The sequence below is a fragment of the Prionailurus bengalensis genome, chromosome B3, assembly GCF_016509475.1.
Source record: "Prionailurus bengalensis isolate Pbe53 chromosome B3, Fcat_Pben_1.1_paternal_pri, whole genome shotgun sequence".
Lineage (NCBI taxonomy): Eukaryota > Metazoa > Chordata > Mammalia > Carnivora > Felidae > Prionailurus > Prionailurus bengalensis.
Window position 1 is genome coordinate 122966907 of NC_057355.1, and position 26521 is coordinate 122993427.

Here is a 26521-nt window from a genome sequence, read left to right on the forward strand (position 1 = left end):
CAGACTCTGTGTCTCCCTCTCTCTCTGCCTCTCCCCTCCTCATACTCTGTCTCTCTCTCCTTCAAAAAAAATGTTTTTCTTTTTTTTTAATGTTTATTTTTTCATTTTGAAGGGAGGGGTGATAGGGACTGAGAGAGAAGGAGAGAGAAAAATCCCAAGCAGGCTCAAGCTGTCAGCATGGAACACAGGGCTCCATCTCATGAACCATGAGATCACAACCTGAGCTGAAATCAAGAGTCAGACGCTTAACCAAATGAGCTACCCAGGCACCCCAAAACTTTTCTTTTATTAATACAAGCACTTAACACTATATAGTCCCTGAGAATTGCTTTAGCTTTGTCTCACAAATTATAATACGCTTCACTTCCATTTCATTCAAGTTATTTTCTATGTTTCCTTTCTGCTTTGACTAATGAGTTATCTGGAAGTATGTTTTTTCAAATATTTGAGCATTTTCCAAGTATCTCTGTGTTACTGATTTCTTCCTTTTTTTTTTTTTTTTTTTTAATTTTATTTGTTTTTGAGAGAGAGAGCAGGCACGTACGAGTTGGGGAGGGGCAGAGGGAGACACAGAAGCAGACTCCAGGCTCTGAGCTGTCAACACGGAGCCCAATGTGGGGCTCAAACTCATAAACCGTGATATCATGACCTGAGCCAAAGTCTGACACTTACGGATGCCACCCAGGTGCCCCTTATGTTACTGATTTCTAATTTAATTGCATTAGAATCAGAGAACATACTTTGAATAATTTAAATTTTTAAAATTTTGTTAAGACTTGTTTAATGGCCCTGAAAATGGCCTATCTTGGTAAATGTTTGCTGTTATTGGGTAAAATGTTTCATAAATGTCAATTAGGTCAAGTTGGTTGGTAATGTTTTTCAAGTGTTCTCTAACCTTGCTGATTTTCTGCCTAGTTCTATCAATTATTCAGAGAAGGATATGGAGATCTCTAGTAACAATTATATATTTGTCTATTTCTCCTTTCATCAATTTTTGCTTCATGTACTTTGAAGCTCTATTTAGGTACCGATATATTTTAAATTGTTATCTTTTTAATGAATTAACTCCTGTATCATTATACAATGTTCCACTTTACCCGAGAAATATTCTTTGCTCTGAAATCTTTGTTTATATTAATATAGTCACTCTAACTTTCTTTTCAATTATTGTTTGCTTGCTGTATCTCCTTTCATCCTTTTACTTTTAACCTGTGTCTTTAAAGCAGGTTTTTGGTAGAAACCTACTTAATTTTATCTAATCTGACAAGCTCTTTTTTCTTTTTGAAAAAATAATTTTTTTAAGTTTATTTATTTTGAGAGAGAGAGCACGTGTGTGGGGGGAAGGGGCAGAGAGAAAGAGAGAGAGAGAAACCCAAGCCGGCTCTGCACCGTCAGTGCACAGCCCAACGTGGGGCTTGATCTCATGAATAGTGAGATCACGACCTGAGCCAAAGTCAGATGCTTAAATGACTGAGCCACCCAGATGCCCCCAACCTCTCTTTTCTAATTGGAATGTATAAGCCATTTATATTTAATATAATATCATATAATATCAATATAATTGGATTTAAACCTCCTCCCTTGGTATTTGTTCTCTATTTGTTCCATGTGTTCCTTGAAACCATACATTATAGGGGCACCTGGGTGGCTCAGTCAGTTAAGTGTCCGACTTCGGCTCAGGTCATGATCTTGCGGTCCGTGGGTTCGAGCCCCGTGTCGGGCTCTGTGCTGACAGCTCAGAGCCTGGAGCCTGTTTCAGATTCTGTGTCTCCCTCTCTCTCTCTGACCCTCCCCCGTTCATGCTCTGTCTCTCCCTGTCTCAAAAATAAATAAACGTTAAAAAAAAAAATTAAAAAGAAAAAAAAAGAAACCATACATTATATAACTGAAAAGGACTTTACAGTTAACCTAGTCTAAGTACCTCATTTTACAAGGCAAAATCTGAGGCTCAGAAAGTCTGTGACGGGGTGCCTGGCTGGCTCAGTCAGAAGAGCAGGCAATTCTAGTGTCTCCCTCCCTCTCTCTGCCTCTCCCCCACTCACACTGTCTCTCTCAAAAAATAAATAAACATTAAAAAAAAAAAAAAGAAGAAGAGCAGGCCAATTCTTGGACCTTGGGAGGTCATGGGTTTGAGCCCCAGGTTTGGGTGTAGAGATATCTTAAATAAATAAAACTTAAAAGGAAAAAAAAAAAAAAAAAGGAAGGCTGTGACATGCTCACATAGAGCTAAATTTGTATATAAAAAAATAAATAAATTTGAATATATAAGCAACCAAACAAAAACCCAAGTCTTCCAACTCAGTAATCTACCAATTTTTCAATATACAATTCTTAAATATCAATATTAAAAAACCTGGGGCACCTGGCTGGCTCAGTCAGTGGAGCATACAATTCTTGATCTCAGGGTTTTGAGTTCAAGCCCCACATTGAGTGTGGAGCCTACTTAAAATAAAATTTAAAAAATAAATAAAATTCCTTGAAGGCCCTTTCAAGCAGAGAGTGTCAGTCTGCTAAAATGTGATTTACAAAGTCTCTTATCTCTTCTCTCCTTAACTGCCCCTTACAAACTCTACCCACAAGGGAGCAAAAAATACACAGTTCTTAAATTATTATTTTTATTAGTACTACTACTTTTAACCTTCATTATTACTTTTTTTAAGTTTATTTACTTATCTTGAGAGACAGAGAGAGAGTGCAAGCACAGGAGGGCAGAGAGGGAGAAAGAGAATCCCAAGGAGGCTCAACACTGTCAGTGCAGAGCCCGATGCAGGCTTGATCTCATGAACTGTGAGATCATGACCTGAGCCGAAATCAAGAGTTAGCCACTTAACTGATTGAGCCACCCAGGTGCTTCAAACCTTCACTATTATTAACTTATATTCTTACTTTTAATCTATAGTATTACCTTCACTTTACATATATACCTATAATTTGCCTATATTATCTCTGAGCAACACGCATTATAAGAACAAGTATTAGGGTACCTATGTATTTTCAAATTTTTCTACTTAGGAAAAACCACCTGTTAAACAACCTTCCAAATTAAACATTTTTTCTTTCAAAATTTTAGCATTTTATGAGGTTTTTATCAGAATCCCTTTCAAAACCACATGAATGACAAAGGCAAGAGTCCTCTAATGGAAGAGTAAAGAATCATGAGTTCTAGCAAGAAAGCTTCCACCAAGTCTCCATGTGATATTGTTATTCAAAAATTTGTGATAGAAATATCTTTCAGCAGACCAGGTTTGGTATGAAGTTTACAACAGCCTTTGGCTTGTTCTGAATGCTTTACAACATACAAGAGAGTTTTCATAAATGACAAGTCTTACTTTGCCAACAAGAGCAGGAATGTTCATTGAATTTGTTGCAAATCCCATGCCATATGCCATAGCAGCTTCTACTCCCAAGAAACTTGCCACAAGCTTCTCTAGTTCTTCATGCTTGTCCAGGTTTCCTGTGTGAAGAACTTAGTGAAGTTAACACTGCCAAATCCTGAATTTAAGAGTTACTCATTACTTTATAAAAAGAAATCACAGTCTTCACGTTACAACCTTTTCAGACTAAGCTCTATGGAAGAGTAGTATGAAGAGAAATGGCTAACGAAAGACATCGTGGTCGATACCACTTCAGATCTGAATACCTTCAGATTCAGCACCTGTGATGGAATTTCTGTAAAGAGGATTGCCAACAATTTCTCCCATTCCTGCTGACACATGATAGTTCTAAGTCTAGGCCTTGACAGGCCTGGCAACATCTGCTTTTATACTTTTGAAGTCAGCTGTCACACAAAACAGTCTAACTAGCTTGTTGTAAAGAAAAGCCACGGGGAGCAGGAGGGCCTCTGGAGGATAAGAGACTATGGAAGAGGAATGCAGGGCTCAGCCAGCCCTTGACTGATCCCACTACCCAACTGAGGTACCAGACATGTAAGTGAAACCACCCTGGATACTCTATCCTCAGCCATAATGCCCCACCCAACACCACATGGAGCTAAGATAAATATCAAGGCTTCTCCAAATGGCAGAATTATAAGCAAATAAATGTGTCTGTTTTAAGTTGCTAGGTTTTAGAATGATTTGTTATGTAGCAAAAGACAAGTTAAAAAACATCCTCCCTCACTTTGTATTGTGATTTTATGTCAATAATCAAATCTGTAAGGACCGAACAAGACTGATCAATGCAGAAAAGATGATGAAAAAAAGACTGCTGAACTGAGATGCTACAAGTTCTCAAAGCTTTAAGCAAGTCATTTAACCTCCCTGGGCTTCAGTTTCATATCTGCTAAATACCAATAATAATATTTGCTCTATCTACCTCATGACATTGTTGTGAGGATCAAAAGAGAGAAAAGGCTCAAGAAATTTATAAACTACAAAGTGCCATAAAGATGTAAGTTCTGATTACCATATATCGTCATTGCACCATGCTTCCTAAACTATGTCATTAAGGACCTGAGCACAAATGACCCAGCTAAACTTGCCAATCTTTAGACCTATGAGAAATAATGATGAATTACTGTTTTAATCTACTAAGTTTGAAGGTGATTCATAGTAATAAATATCCAGAAGTTGCCTTTTAACCTTTATAGTTATCAGTTCTCTGGAACAAAACAGAAGAATTTGAAATCGTCCTATGAACAAAAATGAAATTTATTCATATAAATCTATTCACCTTTATATTTTGTAAAGGTACAATAACAAAAAGTTAACATTTACTGAATATTTACCAAGTCACAAATGCTTTATATGAATTAATTCTTCAATAGCCCTATAAGGTAGTAATTATTTTCACCCCCACTTACCAGCATGGAAACAAATTAAATAACCCTCATATGCCCACAGGGTCAGGCCTAGGAAACAGCACTCTTAACCACTACCATTTGTAAAAGCCAACAAAGTGAACATTAAAGCTGTAAATGAGTCAAATACTTATGGAACTTTTCTAGAGATATTTTGTATTATAATATAATGGAAAAGATAAATATGTCTCAACATGTGTTGAACACATTAAAATCATCCATTATTTCAGAAACTATATGGCAAAGTATGCATTTGGCTGTTTACTATTCTAGCTCTGTATCAGCATTATTCCCTCCTGAGTAGCACAATTAAGAACATTAGCTGGCCAAACAGAACCTGCACTTACCAATTTCCTGCCGAGTGCTGCACACTCCAACTCCATACTCCTCTAGGACTTTGGCAGCTGCTTCTTGACATGATCCAGTATTCCGTGCAAATCCAAGATAGTTGTAGGAACCCATGTTTATAACACCTTTAATTATATTCCCTGTGTACCTGTATTTCAATACCATAAAAGTTCATGAAACTCATGAGCAAATCAAATATGTACACGTAATAATAAACACACTGATGATATAAAAGGAAGCACCATATACAGAAAGTAGGGAGAATATGGCCTAGTAGAAAGGAAGCTCAAACTCACTAAGAAACTAAAATTAAGCAAATGAAAGTTAAAACAAAATAGTAATTTTCACGTATAGATAATGATAAAGATTTAAAAACTGACCATAGCCAGTGTTGGCCAGGACAGTCTCACATACTGTAGATAAGAATATCAGTCAGTAATTTTTTTTTTTTTTTTGGAGGGCAGTTTGGCAGGACTTCTCCATTAAAAGACGTACATACTCTTTGACTCAGCAATTTCCACACAGATACGAAAGGATAGCTGCATAAAGATCCTTTCAGAGTCACTGCACAATTTATCTACCATGCCCCTTCTCCAGGCACACAGACCAGTGACATTCCATATGATGGAAGCTCGATCAGCCTGGGCCCACCAGTGAGAATAACATGGTTCAGAGGCTCCACCAACCTAAGGTGGACGGGAAGTGTGGACAAGAAACTGCTGCTGTTTGAACTCTGAAATTTTGGGGTTTTTAACAAAGGATGGTGCAGCCCAACCTGCCATACACTATATACATCTATACTATACGATGCTAAGTAGCCACTGCTAATATTAAGCTGGCTGTGGATACAGACAAGCAGGATATTACCAACATGTTAGCAAGAAAAAAGCAAGATATAAAATGATTTCTATAGTATGGTCCCATTTTTATAAATCAAAAATTACCTGTACGTAACCCCAGTGGATTCACCACATACATACCCCACAGAAAACATCTGGAGGAATCATACACAACAAACTGGTAACAGTGGTCACCTCTGGGGAGTGAAGATTTGTGGGGAAGTGGATTTGCAGAAGGGATAGTGGTTAGTTGTCATGGGGGAATGTTTCATTTATCTGTATTATCTGTCTTTTTCTTTTTTTAATAGTAACAATGCAACCATGCAATACTTGTGAGATCTAAACAATAAAGTTTTATGAATATGAAAAGTTTTCTAAACTATTCAGCCTATTTAAGTAAAAGCATTGCATATATCCTGGAATCATTCGAGAAATCAAAATATCTAGAAGTATATTCAGACACTTGATTCTGGTAAGTGGCACAACAGGACAGTTTTTCTTTGGCTTCTTGTTTTTCTTTTTAATTAGTCAAGCTTTGTCTTCAGTTATAATCTAACACAGTATCAAATGTAACAGAAAAATATATTTTAAAAATCTGGATAACGATGAACTATATGCAAGGAAACTAATTATGTTGTGCTGTACTCTCAGCTTCGACTCTTGTTTTAACAGAATACTCAATTTGCAATAGAATAAATTCTGAAGTGAAGAAATTCCTTTTTGTTGCTGTCAAGAGATAATTTCCCAACTGAGACTCACTTGAAGGACCAGTTATAATCATGAGACTGCCTCTCCATGATGTCCACCCTGGCTCCAGGCACACTACAGATCGGTCGATTCCAGTTGTCTCTAATCCTCATGTAGAGGTTTCTTGTATAGAAGTTTTCGAAATCCTGATACAATGACACAAAGTCCTGCCAACAAATGGTGAAATACCATGAATTTAACTAAATTGCTTTAGAAAATTTTTACAACTTCCCTTTTCATGTTGTAAGAGCACTTAAGAATGAGAGGTAAATTATATTGAATTTGCTGATAAGAAAAACAATCACAAAGGCATCAATTCTCTATGTTAAAAACAACTTTAAAACTTTAAAACAACTCTGGGGCACCTGGTTGGCTTAGTAGAGCATGAGACTGTCGACTTCAGTGTTGTAATTTGAGTCCCATGTTGAGTGTGGAGATTACTTTAAAAAAAGGGAGGGGGGGGGAACAACTCTTTTTTTTTTTAGTTTTTTTATTTGAGAGAGACAGAGAGAGTGGGGAAGGGCAGAGAGAAACAGGAAGAAAGAGACAATCCCAAGCAAGCTCCGCACTGCCAGCACAGAGCCCCACACGGGCTCGAACTCACGAAACCGTGAGATCATGACCTGAGCTGAAACCAAGAGTCCCATGCTAAACCACTAAGCCACCCAGGTGCCTCAAGGTAAAACAACTCTTAATCAGGTAAAAACCACTTGGCTTTGATGGCTAACCTATATGAAATCGTTGTAAATAATCATCTGACTGCATGAATGTAGAGTCAAAGAACTTAACTTAATAAAGTAGGTCTTGGGGCACCTGGGCGGCTCAGTCGAGTTCAGCTCAGGTCATGATCTCACGGTTCAGTTCAAGCCCCACGTCGGGCTCTGTGCTGACAGCTCAGAGCCTGGAGCCTGCTTCTGATTCTGTCTCTGTCTCTCTCTTTCTCTCAAATGTAAATAAAAACATAAAAAAAAAATTTTTTTTTTAATAAAAACACTGTAATTTTAAGGGCACCTGGGAGGCTTGGTTGGTTAAGCATTCAAAACTCTTGGTTTTGGCTCAGGTCATGATCTCATTGTTCACGGATTTGAACCCCTTGTCTGGCTCTGTGCTGACAGCGTGAAGCCTGTTTGGGATTCTCTCTCTCTGCCCCTCCCCTACTCATGCTCTCTCTCTGTCTCTCAAAATAAATTAAACTTAAAAAAAAAAAAAAACACTGTAATTTCAGTTTTAAACAAAAAATAATAATTCTGAAATTAAAATTCCATCCTCTGCATATTTTTAAAATCAAAGTGAGGGGCGCCTGGGTGGCGCAGTCGGTTAAGCGTCCGACTTCAGCCAGGTCACGATCTCGCGGCCGGTGAGTTCGAGCCCCGCGTCGGGCTCTGGGCTGATGGCTCAGAGCCTGGAGCATGTTTCCGATTCTGTGTCTCCCTCTCTCTCTGCCCCTCCCCCGTTCATGCTCTGTCTCTCTCTGTCCCAAAAATAAATAAATGTTGAAAAAAAAAAAATTAAAATCAAAGTGAAACAAATCCAAAGAAAAATGATAAGCAAGAAAGACTAAAAGTTTGCTTATATAGAAAGACACCTATCTCAGGTTTCTTTCCTTGGATGGGAGTTTGAAAAAAAGATTCTCGTGATGAATTCCCATGATGAGGGACTTAAAGCCCTCCCTTCTTCCCTGAAATAAGATGCACTAAAAATTAAGTCTATAAAAAAATAGTCTGGGTGGAGCTAAAATGAATGCATAATGATATGACTGATGTGATATGACCACATGATCAGACCACATTAGAGCAACTGGACTCCTGAAGATAAGGGGTAATCCAAATAAAAAGAAAACTATACTACAGTTAGCAAACTGTTGAACTTCTAGCCCTGAGATCTGGACTTGGTGTCAATCTAAATTAATCTGTTAAATAAGCTAATTAGAAACATGCAAAGCTTAAGCCTTATTGTGTAAGATTTTTATTGCTAAAAAAGACTCTTCATAAAATTTTATAATTAACCTTCTATGACATTGGACTATAAAGTAACTAATAAGTAAGCCTCACAGTAGATAAAATCTTAAATAAAGCTGAGCAGAGTCAGAAAGTACTCTCTGGAATGTGCAGTACCTGATACCATCTCTTTCACAATTGCCCTAACATTTACATTTCCTTGAGAAAATATCCATAAATAATGTGTCTATCATAATTGGAAATTTACTACTTAAATAATGTATCCTTTTTGATAGTCTCTTCTTCCAACAAGAATACTAAGTGAATGAAAACTGGAACAAAGACATCCAAATTCTAATTTGGGACTTTCCCTTGGCTGTCATTCACCATGCATTTATTTCCCAAAGTAGGATTGGGGGAGTGGGGGGAGCTGTTTCCAATCTTTGTCCATTCACATCAAATAGGGTAAACAGTACAAACTCTTCTTGATCTCATTTCTTTAAACCCTTTCTAAATACTGCACATTAATGTTAAAGGTATTAACTCAAACACCTGAGAGAAATACTCCATCACAGACAAATTTTTATTAGAAGAAAGAGCACTATTTTTGTTTTACTATATAAACATCAGAAAACGCTTAAGACAGTCTGGTCCCATTTATTGGAAGGGTTACCAAACCCCAAACGGTTGCAGGTTCAAGTGAAGTAGAGCTCTGGGCAGCCAGGGTGTGGCTGGGAGGGCAGAGAGTGTCAAGATCAAGGAGCTCACCACTCCTCATTGTTCCGATGAGACAACACCTCAGTCCCTGAGACAGGAACAGACTTACACAGAGTGACAGGAAAGTTGCCACAGTGAGGGATGTTAGAGACCAAAAGCTGGTGGGACAGAACGGCAGAAGAGAAGGACTCCTGGCCAGGGTAGAAGCTTGACTACAGTTAGAAGGTTCGGTGAAAAGAACTGAAAGGCCTCTAACCAAACTCCCTGCAGCTTAGCAATGAAGCAAGAATAGGGATGGAACAGGGTAACTATTCAGGGTTCCAGTTTAGGCAACAAGAGTGTCTGTTCCCAAAAATATCTCCTACAGTTTAAATATTCTAGGACAGGGTTAAAATAGATGACTTATCCCTCCCTCCCTCCCTCCCTTCCTCCTTTCCTTCCTTCCTTCCAATGCCTTTTGCTGAATACTTCTGCCAGACTCAGGATATATTAAAAAACAAGACAGTTCTCTCCACAAACTACAATACCCCCACTACTCCTACCCTCCCCCTCCCCCAGCCTGTCCCCCATCCCCACTCCACATCCTCACCCTCCTCTTCCTCCTCCTTCTTAATTTAGTCACTGTGAAATGACTTTAGTCAGGCCAACCTAATACTTGTTTGCTCAGTCACTGAACAAACGTTTACTGAGCTGTCCTTTCCAGGCACTAAGGTAGGCATTAGGAATAAAAATGAGTAAGACACAACCTTTACACTCCTAAGGATCTCTTAGTGGAGCAGAGTGGCACACAAATGAAGTTATAATACAATATAACAAGTACTCTAAAGGGATACTTGCTCAGACAAAAAATACTTAACTGGCAGGTGAGTGGCAATGGTAAAGTACAAACAGCTTTCATGTGCTGTTTGAACTTGATGTTCATGAGTTTGAGCCTCAAGTCGGGCTCTGTGCTTGGAGCCTGGAGCCTGCTTCAGATTCTGTGTCTCCCTCTCTCTGTTCCTCCCCCACTCGTGCTGTCTCTCTCTCTCTCAAAAATAAATAAAACATTAAAATAATAATAATAATAAAATTAAATTTAAAAAAGCTACACTGTTGCTCCAAACAAAAAAGCCCAAAAGGTGACAGGGAAACTTTTGCAAACCTACTAATGTCACTAGTGCAAAAGGATAAGGTGGTAATCTACTACAAAACTCTTTGAAAAGGTTTATCTGGGATACAGCTTGGTACTAGTGAGAAATCCCTAGAGTAAATACAAATAGATGACTTCTATACAGTGGAATATGATTCAGCAATAAAAACAAATGAATTACTGAAGCATACTACAACATGGATGACCCTCAAAAACATTACGCCAAGTAAAAGGCAGACACAAATAATCACACATTGTATGATCCCATTCATATGAAACATCTAGAAACAGAAAGTAGATCAGTGGTTGCCTAGGGTGATAAGGGGGAGTAATAAGTGACTGCTAACAGCTATGGGGTTTCTTTTTCAGATGATAAAAATGTTCTAAAACTAGATTATGGTGCTGGCTGCATACTTCTGAAAATACATTTGACCCTTGAACAATAGGGGTTTGAACTTTGCAGGTCCATCTACATGCAGATTTTTTTCTAATAAATACAGTACGGTATTATAAATGTATTTTCTCTTCCTTATAAGGTTCTTAATATTTTTTCTCTAGCTTACTTTATTGTAAGAATACAGTATATAAGGGGCACCTGGCTGGCTCAGTTGGTGGAGCAGGTAATCTTGGTCTCAGGGTTGTAAATTCAAGCCCCACCTTGGGTGTAGAGATTACTTAAAAAAGAAAATAAAAGGTGGGGGTGCCTGGGTGGCTCAGTCAGTTGAGTGTCCCAGTCACTTGAATGTCCGTCCGACTGTTGGATTTGGCTCAGGTCATCATCTCATGGTTCTTGAGTTCAAGCCTGCATTGGGATCTGCACTGCCACTTGGGATCCTCTTTCTTTCTCTTGCTCTCTGCCCCTCCCCTGCTGGTACTCTGTCTCAAAATAAATAAACTTAAAAAAAAAAAAAAAAAAAGAATACAGTATGTGATACATATAACTTACAAAATATGTGTTAATCGACTGTTTATGTTATCAGCAAAACTTCAGGTCAACTGAAGAGTATTAGTTAAGTTTTGGGGGAGTCAAAAGTATACATAAATTTTCAACTGCATGTGGGAGGTGTCGGCACCCCTAACCTCCACATTTTTCAAGGGTCAACTGTAATGCTAAAATTAACTGAATTATATGTTTTAAACAGGTGACGTTTATGGTATATAGATTTTATCTCAATGAGGCTATTTAAAAAAAAAATAGATGACTGCTGTCCGGGGGTCCACACACACCACAAAACAATGGAAAGTAGAGCTCTTTATAAGTACACAGAACAAAAAAAGACAAACCAACTGATAATCCCTCAGCTTAATACATCAAGCAACTATACGACATTAATAGTTTCCAAAGATACTGCTACAATGGCAACCATCAAAATATTCTTAGTGAACTACTTTTTGAGGAAGGCCAAGAATAAAATACTTCCAGGAATTTCTATTAATCTATTTCAAATAATTTTCTTCTTTTGTATCTTGAAAATTAAACATATCAGGATATGGATAAATAATGTCCCTTCCCAATATCCTATCCTTCCCATTTTTGAATATTTGATCATAAACAAACCATAGAGGCAAAATATTAAGTTTGGTAAGTTGTATGGGAACTACCTACCATGATTTGATCCTTAAATTTCTTAGGTATTTCTTGTCTAGATACTGGAATGTTTTAAATTCAACCTTTTGCTATATCTAATCACATACATGTTTCTAGAGGACTAGTAGTTTCATCTCACATAAAAAAGAAACAGACTACAGACTGGGAAAAACAACACACTCCTCCAAGATAACACTAATAGGAGAGGATCAAGCAGTAAAGAATTCAAAGAATTTTTTTTTTTTTTTTTTTTTTTTTTTTTTTTTTTTACAATTTACATAGAAAAGAACAAAGTCATGCTAACTCATTAGTTGGGGCCATGGGATTCAGTTCTACCCAAAGCAACATATAAAGAACTAGCATAAATAGTTAAAATGGACTCTCTTTTATAATGGAATGGGGAAGAAAGTAAGGAGGCAGTTATAAACACCATTCACTCAGTGAAATGAGGAAGTGGCAACATTAGATTTGCATTTTATGATCCCAAGCACTTTCCCTCACTTCTTCCAATGTAACACTTAAAACTCTGCATATCCCTCTCACTACATCTAATCCAGTATCAGAAAATAAACATGCTCTACCATAGGGCTGAATGATCTTCCTTTCCCTCTAAAAGCTAAACTTTGATAAGAAAATGGCAGAATTCGGGGCGCCTGGGTGGCTCAGTCGGTTAAGTGTCCAACTTCAGCTCAGGTCATGATCTCGCGGTTCGTGAGTTAGAGCCCCACCTTGGGTTCTGTGCTGACAGCTCGGGGCCTGGAGCCTGCTTCGGATTCTGTGTCTCCCTCTCTCTGCTCCTCCCCTGCTCACACTGTCTTTCTCTCAAAAATAAATAAAGATTAAAAAAAGAAAGAAAAGAAAATGGCAGAATTCAACTGTTTTAACTGTTAATGTTATCTACTGTGAAAATCCTATTGAAAGAATTCAAACAAATTAGTACAGTCCTCTAAACCGTAGAAGCAAATGTCCCCCCTCTGTCCCACATATTTCCTATTACTTCCTCCTACAATTATTTCCTGATTAATTCAATGCTAGTCAGCTATTTTTTTGTTCTGCATACAATTCAGATACTATTTTTTTGTTCTGCATACAATTCAGACACTATTTACGTGTATAGTGCTTTGCAAAGACCCGTTAAATCTGAAGAGTTTATGTTTCCTCAACAGAATTAGAAACTACTTAATAAAATCTATGTGTTCTGACTCCTTAACACAAAGGTCAAGTACACACAGGCAGCCCCAATACTCAAGAGTCAATTCACCCTCTGGAAACACAGAACAAGTTCGAAACGTGATGTACTCTTTTACAAAGTAATTCTGATGCAACCCCATTCATTCTTTATCACACCATGACACAACACCAGCTATGCAAACTCTCCGGCCACTCCCCTGCTCAAAAACTGCCCAGACTCTTCACTGCCCACAAAGTTCTTAGCTTGACATTCAAACCACAATCTCTCATACAGCCAAAACCCAGCTGCTCCCAAACATTCCTCATACCCATGCCCACCCCATCCCCTCAGCCTGGAATACTCTCCACATCAAAACCAGTACCCCCACACCCACCTCTACATGTTAGTTAGTAGGTCTTTGAAGTATGTCTACACTAAGAGAGGTCCCTGTAGACAAAGATTTTTGAATGTGGCTATGTGAATCAAACGTTAGCTCCCATCAGTGACAACCACCATCAACTCAGTCTAATAGGAAGATACGGGCCCATAAATAAGTAACAGCAATACCATCAACGAGTTTTGCCTACTGGACCAAACTTCTGAATGCAGGGCTTTGCTTGCATTAGGTATTCAAGAAATACCTTCTTGATGAAGTGAACTGTAGGCCCTTCAGGGCAGTGAAGGATGGCCAACTTGTGGTTCTGGTGCTGGTGAGGATGCAAAATGACTGACATGAGAGAGAAGACAGCCTGGGTTATGGGTTCTCCCAGGACCAGAATCCTCAATTCCATACAGACTGGTTTTGGCTTTCTAGCAGCTGACGAGGTCCCTTCTTTGCCCACATTTCTGGATGCCCCCATCCCTCCCCCGACAGGACCACCATCCATGCCCAGTGTCTAATGGCTCCTCTCTCAGTGGTGACCTTGCTGCCACCATATCCGCCTCTCTCCTCTAAAACCCCACAAAAGTGAGAAGTATGATGGACCAAAAAAATCTAATTTCTGAAGCCCTTCTATAATCTATCTCTAATCTAAATCTAATCTATCTACCTAATCTCTAATCTAAATATTCCTTGGGTTAGAGGACAACCTCTGCATACTTCACATGCCAAGAACAAACAAGTTTGTTTTTAGAAACACCAGGCATTTTTCACCCTAATTTGGCTGATTTTTGAGAATAGGCAATACATGCATACTGTACAGAACTCTAGAGGTGCAAAGGAGTATAGAGAAAAAAGTGAAGTGAGGTCTTTCCTCCCAGAGACCACCATTATTATCTCTGTTTACAATTACTCGAACAAGATTGTTTTTCTACCATGAACAGAGCTCAACCACATTCTGTTTACAGACTTGTTTGGGGAGAGGAGCTGATCTGTGAGCCAAACATCTATGTACAATGTGCCTATGAGAAAACACATCATGAGTTCTCCAGAACTTTATCTTCTCAGACGAATGGAGCCGCAACTTGGGATACAGCACAGTACCACGAACAGAAAGAACATGGCTTCTGGCACTTCACAGACCTGTGTCTGTGTACCAGCTCTGACACGAAGTGTCTTAGGAAATGTTACTTTAACTTGTGAATTTTAGCTTTCTCATCCATCAAACAGGAATAAATTCTTGTGATGACTAAATTAGAAATATCTTAAAGACCTTGATTTCTCCATGCCTTAACCTTGTTTTCCACTTCCTTTGTGAAATGCTTTCATTTAACTTCATCTGGAATATTTTTATTTTAACGTGTCCCCAGATCTCTAAAGAAATAATGAGTGAAAATACCAAGATCTCTATAAAAGGCTTCCATTTATAGAATCAAAGACTCTTAACAATTACCTGTTGTTCTTTTCTTTCTGTTGCATGATGACACTTTTCAATTCTCCAATGCCTCAAGAAATCTCGGAGATATCCAAAGAGAGTGAGTACACCATACCCCACATAAGTAAGCACAGCGACCAGCATCGGTGTTTCTTCAAAAGCTTCATTAAACGGTTTTTTGTAAAGTCCTCCATTTTGTGTAACATGATGGACCTAAAAGGGAGTGTAAAAATGTTTATTTCAATGCCAGTAAGAAAAAGATTAAGCTCTAAGTCCTTACAGATTTGCATAACTTCAGAATTCTCTACTAGTAAAAATAAATCCACTAAGATCTAAGCAGGGCATAATTTTTTCCAACAGAAATATTGTAAGTTATATATACTTTAGATAAACAGCAAACAAAGAAAAAGAGGGAGAAGGAAGTGCCCAAGAACAATGCTTAATGCTCATTTCTATCATTATTTGATTTTATGAAATAGATCCTAAAATGCTATGGTTGGAGCATGTATAATTTCCTTTGTTCTAATAAAGCAATTTAAAAAATAAATCAACAAAGAAAAAGCCTGTCCTGAAAAATAGTATATTAACTTACAAATGAAGCAAAGTAAATCAGTCCTAGAATAAACTATTTATAATGTTTTATTGCTGTATAGTCTTAAAGCCACCAGCCATAGTATTCCAAATAATGACCAGTACTAGGTTCCTATGGGAAACATGTGGTTTATTAACCCTTTGTTGTGGTAACCCAAATAAATTATGCACAAAAGTAAAATGCTTACATAAGAGTGGTCCAGCACTGTACAGAAGTAGAAAGTGAAATGCAACACAAGGGAAAAACAGTTAAGAATGGTCAGCAACTGTCATGAAATCATTCTGACCCCTTCATCTTCACCTAAGTACCCATTTCCACTCTAAGATTATCCCTGGTTTAATCCTTTGGGACACTTGAATTTTAATATAAAATACCAAGCTACTGTACTTTTGATCTCATACCTCAAAGCTTTTTACTTTTTGGTCAATCTTTTTTTTTTTTTTTTTAAATGTTTGTTTATTTTTGAGACAGACAGAGACAGCGTATGAGCAAGGAAGGGGCACAAGAGAGGGAGACACAGAATCTGAAGCAGACTCCAGGCTCTGAGCTGTCAGCACAGAGCCTGACGCGGGGCTTGAACCACGAACCGTGAGATCATGACCTGAGCCGAAGTCAGACACTTAACCGGCTGAGCCACCCAGGCACCCCACTTTTTGGTCAATCTTAATGGAAATCTTGTTTTATAAAAAAATCTCATCAGAGGAGTTTGTGTGTTAACTTTTTTTTTTAAGTTTATTTATTTTGACAGAGAGAGAACACTTGAGCTCACAAACCAAACCGTGAGATCATGACCCAAGCTGAAATCAAGAGTCGTACACTAAACTGCCTGAGCCACCCAGGCACCCCTGTGTGTTAACTTTAATCTTAACTATGAAACAGCCAATTACAGTGAGGATGGTCATTCACAATTTATCAGGAACACATTTTCAATTGAGCACTGTACTAGAGTTATGAAAAGTCCCAAAGGAATAAAAGATTCTTTCTTGGCCTCTCAGGCAACTTGATCCAGGGGTTAAATATATTTTAGAGTATTTCATACCGATAATATTAATTTAGGGAAGCTATCTGAATGCTGCAAGCTAGAACAGCTGGAAAATAAAAACTTGTTCTTAACAAAGGAACGGCATTCAAATAGGCATGATACTTAGAATCTGATGGTACTGCTTCAATTTGATGGCCTAAAGAAACTTGTGAAAACTAATTGTAAAACTGATATAGATCTTCATCAATCTCTTCCCCAAAGGGGTAGAAGTTTGTATGGATGTTTACTACTGAAAGTTTTATGCAGGAGCAAGGCTGCAATGTGTTTAGAATAGAATAGCTAGAAATGAGCCAATAACTGAAGACAGGAGATTGTTTAAAAATTAACAATATAACAGGGGCGCCTGGGTGGCGCAGTCGGTTAAGCGTCCGACTTCAGCCAGGTCACGATCTCGTGGCCCGTGAGTTCGAGCCCCACGTCGGGCTCTGGGCTGATGGCTCAGAGCCTGGAGCCTGTTTCCGATTCTGTGTCTCCCTCTCTCTCTGCCCCTCCCCCGTTCATGCTCTGTCTCTCTCTGTCCCAAAAATAAATAAAAAACGTTGAAAAAAAAAAAAAATAAAATAAATAAATAAAAAATAAAAAATAAATTAACAATATAACATATAAACAAGTTACTAAACTGGGCAAAGCAGGGGCACCTGGGTGGCTTAGTCAGTTGAGCATCCTACTCTTGGTTTCAGCTCAGGTCCTCTTCTCAAAGTTGTGAGATGGAGCCCCACACTGGGCTCAGAGGTGATAGCTCAGAGCCTACTTGGGAGTTTTTTCTCTCCCTCTCTCTCTGCCCCTTCCCCATTCACACGTTCTCTCTCTCTCTCAAGATAAATAAACATTTTTAAAAACCTGGACAGGAGCACCTGGGTGGCTCAGTCAGTTAGGCGTCCAACTAGGTTTCAGCTCAGGTCATGATCTCACAGTTCCATGAGTTCAAGCCTCGCATGGAGCTCTGCACTGACAGTGCAGGGTCTGCTTGGGATTCTGTCTCCCTCTCTCCCTCTCATGTTGTCTCTGTCTCTCTCAAAATAAATAAACTTAAACTTTTTTAAGCTGGACAAATCAAAAACACTTAAAACACAACAAAAATAAAATAATAATCTGATCATCTCTTTTAAAAACTGTATCTAGGGCACCTGGGTGGCTCAGTTGGTTAAGCGTCTGACTTCAGCTCAGGTCATGATCTCACGGTTCACGAGTTTAAGCTCTGCATCAGGCTCTCTGCTGTCAGCACAGAGTCTGCTTCGGATCCTCTGTCCCTCTCTTTCTCTCTGCCCCTGCCTGGCTTGTGCTCTCTCTCTCTCTCTCTCTCTCTCTCAAAAATAAATAAACAGTAAAAATAAATAAATAAATAATAAATAAATAAAATATAAAAAATAAAAAACTATATCTAAAAGAACACTGTATTTAATACCAGTACCCAACTCTTAACTCTGAAATTGTTTAAACTATTTTCTCGCAATAGAACATACTAGGAAAAAGACAATTTTCAGAGCTCCTAAGTAACAAATGTGTGGCGGATGTCAGGAATGCTGTGAGTGTATCTCTTTAAAAGATATCCGCCTTGATTTGAGACACACCCAAACCAGCACTACTCACAGTGTATTCATACTGTTGGCTGGACTGTCTAGGAAGTAATAAGTTAAATCATTAGTTTGCTTTTAAATATTGTAATTATAATCACAGTGTCACTTTAATTGCATTTTAAGGAACTGAGATTCAACTAAGTAACTCTTGGAAAACAGCCTCAGTCAAATCACTGGGGGTCATTCTGGGGATGCCTAGGTGGCTCAGTCAGTTGAGTGTTCAACTTCAGCTCAGGTCATGATCTCAAAGTTTGTGAGCCCCTCATGGGCCTCGCTGCTGTCAGCGCGGACCCCGCTTGGGATCCTCTGTCTCCACCCCACCTCTGGCCCGCTCCCACTCTCTCAAAAAAAAAAAAAAAGTTAAAAAAAAATACAGGTCACTCTGATCATTCAGGATCAGAATGTACAGGCCAACTGGTATGCAAACCTCTGATAAAGGTGACAAAGTCTTAGAACTCAGAAGAAAAGCAATTCAACTACTGATGCTAAATTTTCTTATTGACATGATTCAAATAAAAATGATAGTATTACTATCTTATACATGTGTAATGTTCCATAAAGGAAAGCACCAGGTTTATTTTGCTCATTATTGCAAATCTAGCACTCAGGATAGTATTTATTAAGAGCTAACAAATAGTAAGTACTAAGCAATGTTTCCTTTTATTACTATTAGTATTACAGAAAGCGGTACCTTACAAGTGTTTGTTGAATGAATGAAAATACACATTATGCTCTTTGCTCTTTCAACAATAAGTACCCTGTAATAGAAGGGTTTTAACAAGTTACAGTGATTGCACAATTAACATTAGGACATTTCTCGAAACGACATCTAATACCTTTTAGTCTCAACTAGACTGGAGATCAAATCCATGCTAAAGAAAACATGGGCTACAAACTTTTCCAGTGTATTTTAGTCTCTGGATTCACCAGGCAAGAGGACTCTTAAAAGGCTTTCATTCATTCTAATGAGAATTACACTGTCGACAAGGCAATCAAGAAAAATACTAGCTTATCACTACCTCCAGGTTAAAAAAACAGTTACTAGTCTGCTCACATTAAGCAGACAAGGTTGTGACAGTGTTAGTACTATTAATCGAGGGAAGATTTAAGTACTACAACTACTAAGATGTTTGCCTGAACAGTAACATTTTTTTCCAAGAAAATGCAAAAGAAAAAAAAGGCAAAAGAAGAAAATTTTTTTCCAGTCAAGATTATAAGCATATCATCATAAAACACATTACAGGACAAGGGGAGGGGGGGAAAAATCAAACTAATAAGCCATACTGTTCACATGCCTGTAGGCTGTCAGCCATATTTATTAAACTGCTGCCACTCTTAACCAAAGCAATACTGGAAAGGAATAATCAAGATAAACCATAAACATAATATGTATGCACTAAAATCATCTGGAAGGAGACACAAGAAATTGGAGTGGGAAGAGAGCATACTTCCTACTCATAACCCTCTGAACCGATGTGATTTTTTCATTTTTAACAAAGAGTACACATTACTGAATTTTTATGTATCATTGTTTTAAAAATGTTTACACCAGGGGCACCTGAGTGGTTCAGTCAGTTAGGCATCCGACTTTGGCTCAGGTCATGATCTCCCAGTCTGTGACTTCGAGTCCCACGTCAGGCTCTGTGCTGACAGCTCAGAGCCTGGAGCCTGCTTTGGATTCAGTGTCTGCCTGCCTCTCTGCCCCTTCCCTGTTCGTGCTCTGTGTGTGTCTCTCTCTCTCCCTCAAAAATAAATAAACATTAAAATTTTAAAAAGAAAAGTTTACACTGAATTTTTCTCACTGATTTTATGCACTATTAATAAAAACAGAATTAATAAAAGCAACATATGCCTTTCATCATAACCTTGGGTCTCTATAGAGTCTCTAGAGAATTCTCATCTTCTTGCTGGCTCTCAGACCGCAAATGCTGATGAGCATACACAAATCCACATGTCAGTTCCAAACTTTCCCCAGAACTCCAAATTTACACTTCCACCCACCACCAAGTTCCACTTGGACATCCTAACTCAGCAAGTCCAAGGCTGAACTCTCACCCTCTTAACTCCTCCCTTAATGCAAACCAGAATCTCCTCCTGAACCACCCACCTCGTTGACAGCATCACCACCCAGTCTCCCCAGTCTCCCAAGTTTGGAGTCATCTTTAGCACCACCTCATTTTCTAACTTCATTCTAGAACCAGTAATGCATTTTTGTGCCTTAGTTCAAGACCTTCTTTTGGGGCACAAGGACATTTTAAGGAGGCTGGAAATGTTCTACAATTTGAGAGAGGTCTTGGAGACACAGTATACACACAGGTTAAAAAAGTCAGGGAGCAGGATATACTTTATGCACTTAACAGATGTATGTGACTCCTCAATTTTAAAAAGCCCTCAGTGCCTCTTCCTTCAGTGGACTATTGCAATGCCCTCCTCTTCCCATCTGGTCTCCCTGCCACCAACACCCTCCACACATGCCAGTTATCCTTCTAGTCACACCAAACTTCTTGCTGCAGTCTTTCCAACAAAGATCCTCTCCTAGAGGGACTGCAAGTCTTCTAATAGCAATAAGGCAATAAATAATGTCCAATGTGAACAGTCAAGAAGCAGTAACATAAGCACGTTGCAATGTGGAGGTCAATGCCAAAAAGAAGATGGAGAAAAGAGTAGAAGAGAGCAGGAGACTGCGGTATATTTCAAAACAAGCCTTGTGGAACCATCTGATGCTTGAAACCATGTGCTACAGGCTGTTAGGAATTCTTAGATCCTAGAAGACTGGACCATAGGGTTATTTGGCTGTGATCATGTGCTATTTTCAAGACAAGAATAACTCCAAAGACAATTCAGAGACCATCGGGTTCCCTCCTCAGTTTCAAAGGTGGCAAGGAGGGACCATCACTTCAGATCCAATAGGCAACCTACTTTAAAAGGGGTGGCGGGGGGATGGCACCTCTCAGTTGGTTAAGTGTCTGACTCTTGATCTCAGCTCAGGTCTTAATCTCAGGGTTGTGAGTTCAAGCTCTGTGCTGGGCATAAAGCCTACTTAAAGAAAAAGAAAAAAAACAAAAAAGATTCACTAGGTGAGTGCCTCCAAAAGGCAGCCTGAAGCATAAGAGATAGAGGAAAGTGACTCACCCCACCAACCCAGTGGGTCCAGGGGGCATAGCATCAAACCAAGAAGGATTTTTCTTGAGCCTTAAAAATCTCATGGAATCTGCCTTGCTAAATTTTGGACTTGGTTTGGACCCATTACTCCTTTCTTCATTCTGATTTCTCCCTTTTGGAACAGGAATGTCTATCCTCTGTGTCCCACCATAGCATTTTGGAAGCACATAATTTACATGGCTTTACAAGCTCACAGCTGAAGATGATTGTCTCAGGATAAATTGTGTCTTGAGTTTCACCCATATCAGATGTAGATGATATTTAGATGAGACTTTGGATTATAGACTTTAGAACTGATGCTGGAATGAGTTAAGACTTTTGAGGCTGTTGGGGCAGAATGAATGTATTTTGCATGCAAGAACATGATTTTAGAGGGGTCATAGGCAGACTGTTATAGGCTGAATGTTTGTCTCCCCTCTTTCCCACCTCATTTATATACTGAAGCTCTGAGCCTCCAGTGTGATAGAATTTCAAAGTGGGGCCTCTGGGAGATAATTAGGTTTGTATTAGGTCATGAGGGTGGGACCCCCATGATGTGATTATGCCCTTGTAAGTACTGGAAGCAGAGATCTGATCTCCACTGAAGAATGACCCTGTGAATGCACGATGAGAAAGCAGCCATCTACAGGCCAGGAAAAGGGCCCTCACCAAGAACTGAATGTGCCAGCAACTTGATCTTGAAATTCCTGAACCATGACAAATATCTATTGTTTTCTGATTTTTTTTTTTTTAATTTTTCAGAGAGAGACAGAGTGTGAGCAGGGGAGGGGCAGAGAGAGAGGGAGACAGAATCCAAAGCAGGCTCCAGGCTCTGAGCTAACAGCTCAGAGCCTGACGCAGGGACGGAAACCATGGACTGCGAGATCATGACCTGAGCCGAAGTCGGACGCCCAACCAACTAAGCCACCTAGGCGCCCTGACAAATATCTATTGTTTAAGATAGATATGGTATCCATACACCTATGGTATTTTGTTACAGGTGCCCACACTGATTAAGAAAATAGTAAGGGGAGATAATATACAGAACTTACTTTCAATTGCCTCAGGAAAAAATTGTGTGTGTGTGTGTGTGTGTGTGTGTGGTGTGTAGAGAGAATGATGGAGAATTTTCTTCAAGAACCATTGGTGAGTCAGTTGCAGTTATGATGTACCTCTATAATTCATCATGTCTCTCTTAAAAACAAAGATATTCTCTTACATAACTACAGAATAATTGCTAATCAGGAAACCGATAGGGTACTATACTAATAGCTAGTCTACAGACTTTATTTAAATTTTGCCAGTTTTCCTAATAACGTCTTTATAGCAAAAGAGTCCTTGATAATGTGCTGCATTCTGGCTTTTCAGTTTCAGAAAAGGAAAAAGGTAAGTTTTGATTACAGGGTAAACTGACTTACAAGGAATGATCCTGAGCAGAGGTTTTGAGAATCCCATGAAAGAACACAAGATAACTACGTAATGATACAAAAATGGGGAAGCAATTATTGGGAAACAAAAACAAGTATATTCATACATTTGACATGAATACAAAACCATACAAGCATGATTTTATAAGCAAATAGATATATCCCCACTGAATGTGATAGCACGATGACAGAACCTGCCCACCCGGCAGACATTTTGGAACATTACAAAAGGGGGGCGCCTGGTGGCTCAGTCGGTTAAGCGTCCGACTTCAGCTCAGGTCATGATCTCTCAGTCTGTGAGTTCGAGCCCCGCGTCAGGCTCTGTGCTGACAGCTCAGAGCCTGGAGCCTGTTTCAGATTCTGTGTCTCCCTCTCTCTGACCCTCCCCCGTTCATGCTCTGTCTCTCTCTGTCTCAAAAATAAATAAACATTAAAAAAAATTAAAAAAAAAAAAAAAGAAATCAATGTCCATTATGAACACCTATTATTCTTTGGCAACCAAAGGACTGTTATCATCCTTTTCTGCTAAATGAACCCTGTTTACTTCCAGTGGTATACTCTGTTGTTCCTTAAAAAGTTCTACTGAAATGGCCCTTTCTTGGAATCTTACTGAAATGTACTATCCTCTCCCTACCGCATACCACACATACTAACGAAAATAGTTTGGAGCTTTGCACTGGTCACACAAGCTATTCCACACTCTGAACATATATTTCCAGAAGTGTCCTCCTTTTTTCAGCAGGGGGATTTTGAAAAGTAGGGAGTCCACATTTTTTTTTTTTTCTTTGCAATCAGGATAAATTCCCTCACTTGTGTCAATAGCATCCCCATATGGAATGACTGAAAAGTGCTTCCAAAGCTAGCTGTGAAGCAAACATATTTTGACATTACTGTTTTCCTGCCTCAAAAATGGAGACCCCCAAGTATGTACGCACGGGAGCGTTTTCAGTTAGTTCAGTGGCATCCTGTGCACGCGGGCAGCGAGGCTCTGCCCCGGAGTTACCGTGCTCACCTGCCGCCCACATCCCCTCTGTAGCGTTTCCCAGTCTCCGGGTCAGCGTGTCACGGCATCACAGACCCGCGTAACAGGAGAGCGGAGCACGAGGGTGGCTCTGCCACAGGTGACTGCACCTTCATCTCGGCTCTCTTCCACCTCTGACACGTTCTGGGGCTGTGGCACCACACCCTCCGCTCTGGCTGTGTGGTGGACGCCGACTGAGAGGCAACCTGGTTCGCGTGCCTTTGCCTTCTCTGCGAATAATCTCGGATTATTCCGGTGGTCGCCTCTGTGCGACACGATCACGTTCCTTCCTCGGTCCTGACTGACACGGGGGTAGGCTCCTGTGCCACAATGAACCTAACAACACTCTCTCACGGGGATTTAAAATTTCCATGGGGAGAGTTTGTCCTTAAGTAGAATAGTATCTGTATTATATATGCTCCATCAGAGTTAACATATCTGAAAACTTTTACAAATTTTTAGTTTTAACAAGTATTTCTTGAACGTTTGTATATTTTCAATAAAATTTAAAGTGGGCATATGTAGTGTTTCTCTTGTAAAGTCAGCATACATTACATACAATTTTACATGCAAAATACTGGAATTGGAAAAACACCGTACTTGGAAAGCACTAAACCAACACATTAAAGTATAAAGAAAATAATCTCCTGAAGTTCTACAACCCGGAGATAACCACTGTAACATTTTCATGTATATCCTGCCAGATAGGTAGGTAGGTAGATAGAGACACACACATACAAATATATAAATATATATAAATAAATAAATAAATATATATATATATATATATGTAATAGGGAGGGGGTACAGTTTTATGTAAAAGAAATTGCTTAATATCATTAATATATTCTATCACCAGTCAGTAAGACAAACATCATTCTTTTAAGGGGTACAAAAATTTCCCAGTATGAATATATAGTGTAATTTATTTAACCAATCCCTGTGCATAATGTTTATACTTCCCCAATATTTTCAATATGTCAACACTTTGTATATCTTCTCACACTTTTGAGTTTTTCATAGGGATAAATTCCTGGAAATGAGATTGCCCACTCAAAAAGTATATGTGTGGGACGCCTGGGTGGCTCAATTGGTTGAGCGTCCGACTCTTAATTTGGCTCAGGTCATGATCTCAAGGTCAGGGGATCCTGTCCCACATGGGGCACAGACCGCTTGAGATTCTCTCTCTCTCCCTCTCTCTCTGCCACTCTCCCGTGTGTGCTTGCACTTTCTCTCTTAAGAAAAAGAGGGAGGTGCATGGGTGGCTCACTGGGTTAAGCTTCTGATTTCAGCTCAGGTCATGATCTTATGGTTCATGGGTTCAAGCCCCACATCAGACTCTGTGCTGATAGCTTAGAGCCTGGAGCCTGGTTCAGATTCTGTGTCTCCCCCTCTCTCTCCCTCTCCCCCGCTCATGTTCTATCTCTTTCTCTCAAAAATGAGTAAACATTAAAAAAATGTATATGTACATATGTGTATATATATGATTCTGATCAGAATATCATTTTAAAATGAATTTAAAGAAAGCTGTAGAAATATTTTTTTAAGCTTTCTGATTTCTAAAGTGCAATTGACTGCAATTTAAGTGATCCAAACCGTATCTTTAAATGAGTAAAACTACTATCTCAAAATATAATGTAACACAGAATCCTCTTGGGTTCCCAAAATGCATTGGTGAAAATGTGATACAAATGTCACTCTCCTCACCTGATCTTTAAGTCAGAGCATTTCAGGTACACAGTCCTACCTTCTGAGTGTTTTGGGGTTTTTTTCTTCTCTCTCTCTCCCTTCCTCTCTTCCTCATGCTTTCTTTCCTGACACATTGATTCTAAAATTCATGTGCAAAAGCAAAGGACCAGGAAGAGCCAAAGCAGTTTTGAAGAGAAATTGGGTAGGAGGAATCACCTTTATTAGATAATAAGACTTGGATAAACCTATAGTGATATTGGCAGTATGATTTTGATGGAACAGAATAGAAAACCCAGAAAGAGCACACTATGAATATGAAATTTGATTGATAATGATGGTGGCATTTCAAATCAGTGGGGAATGGACTAGTGCTGAGAGAGGTGATTTTCTGTATAGAAAAAGAAGGAAAAAAAAAAAATCCCCACCTCACCACCCCCATACACACCATCCCCATACACACCACACCTCACACCAATCTGTAAAATCAATTCCAGGTTGTTAGATACTCAAATATGAAAATTATATATATGTAACTCTAGCATAGAGGAGAAAATATTTATGACCTTAAAGTATAGAGTGACTTTCCTAAAACTACCAAAGCACAAATTATAAAATAAAGGTTGATAAGTTTGATCGCTTAAAACCTTTGCAGGGGCACCTGGGTGGCTCAGTTGGTTAAGCGTCTGACTCTTAATTTCGGCTCAGGTCAAGACTCAGTTGCTCAACTGACTGAGCCACCCAGGCACCCCTAGGCAGTGTTTTTTTAGATATGGCTCTGTAAGTATAAGCAACCAAAAACAAATAAATTGGAGTAGATCAAAATTAACTTTTTTACCTCTTTGTACTTTTGTATTTCAAAGGACGCTGTCAGTAGAATGAAAAGATAATTCACAATGTATTTGAAATCATACGTGGATAAGGGACTTGTTATATAGAATACATAA

General features: G+C 39.0%; 1 protein-coding gene across 1 annotated transcript in view; it reads right to left on the reverse strand.

Annotated features, from left to right (window-relative positions):
- SPTLC2 (serine palmitoyltransferase long chain base subunit 2) overlaps positions 1-26521 on the reverse strand; it is a 103820-nt gene that overhangs the window by 60167 nt on the left and 17132 nt on the right. Inside the window, exons 2-5 of the mRNA XM_043556731.1 lie at positions 15107-15301; positions 6745-6899; positions 5146-5294; positions 3330-3454 (exon numbers count right to left, since the gene is read on the reverse strand). Of these exons, the coding sequence (XP_043412666.1) occupies positions 3330-3454; positions 5146-5294; positions 6745-6899; positions 15107-15301 (624 nt within the window). The remainder of the gene's footprint in view (positions 1-3329; positions 3455-5145; positions 5295-6744; positions 6900-15106; positions 15302-26521) is intronic.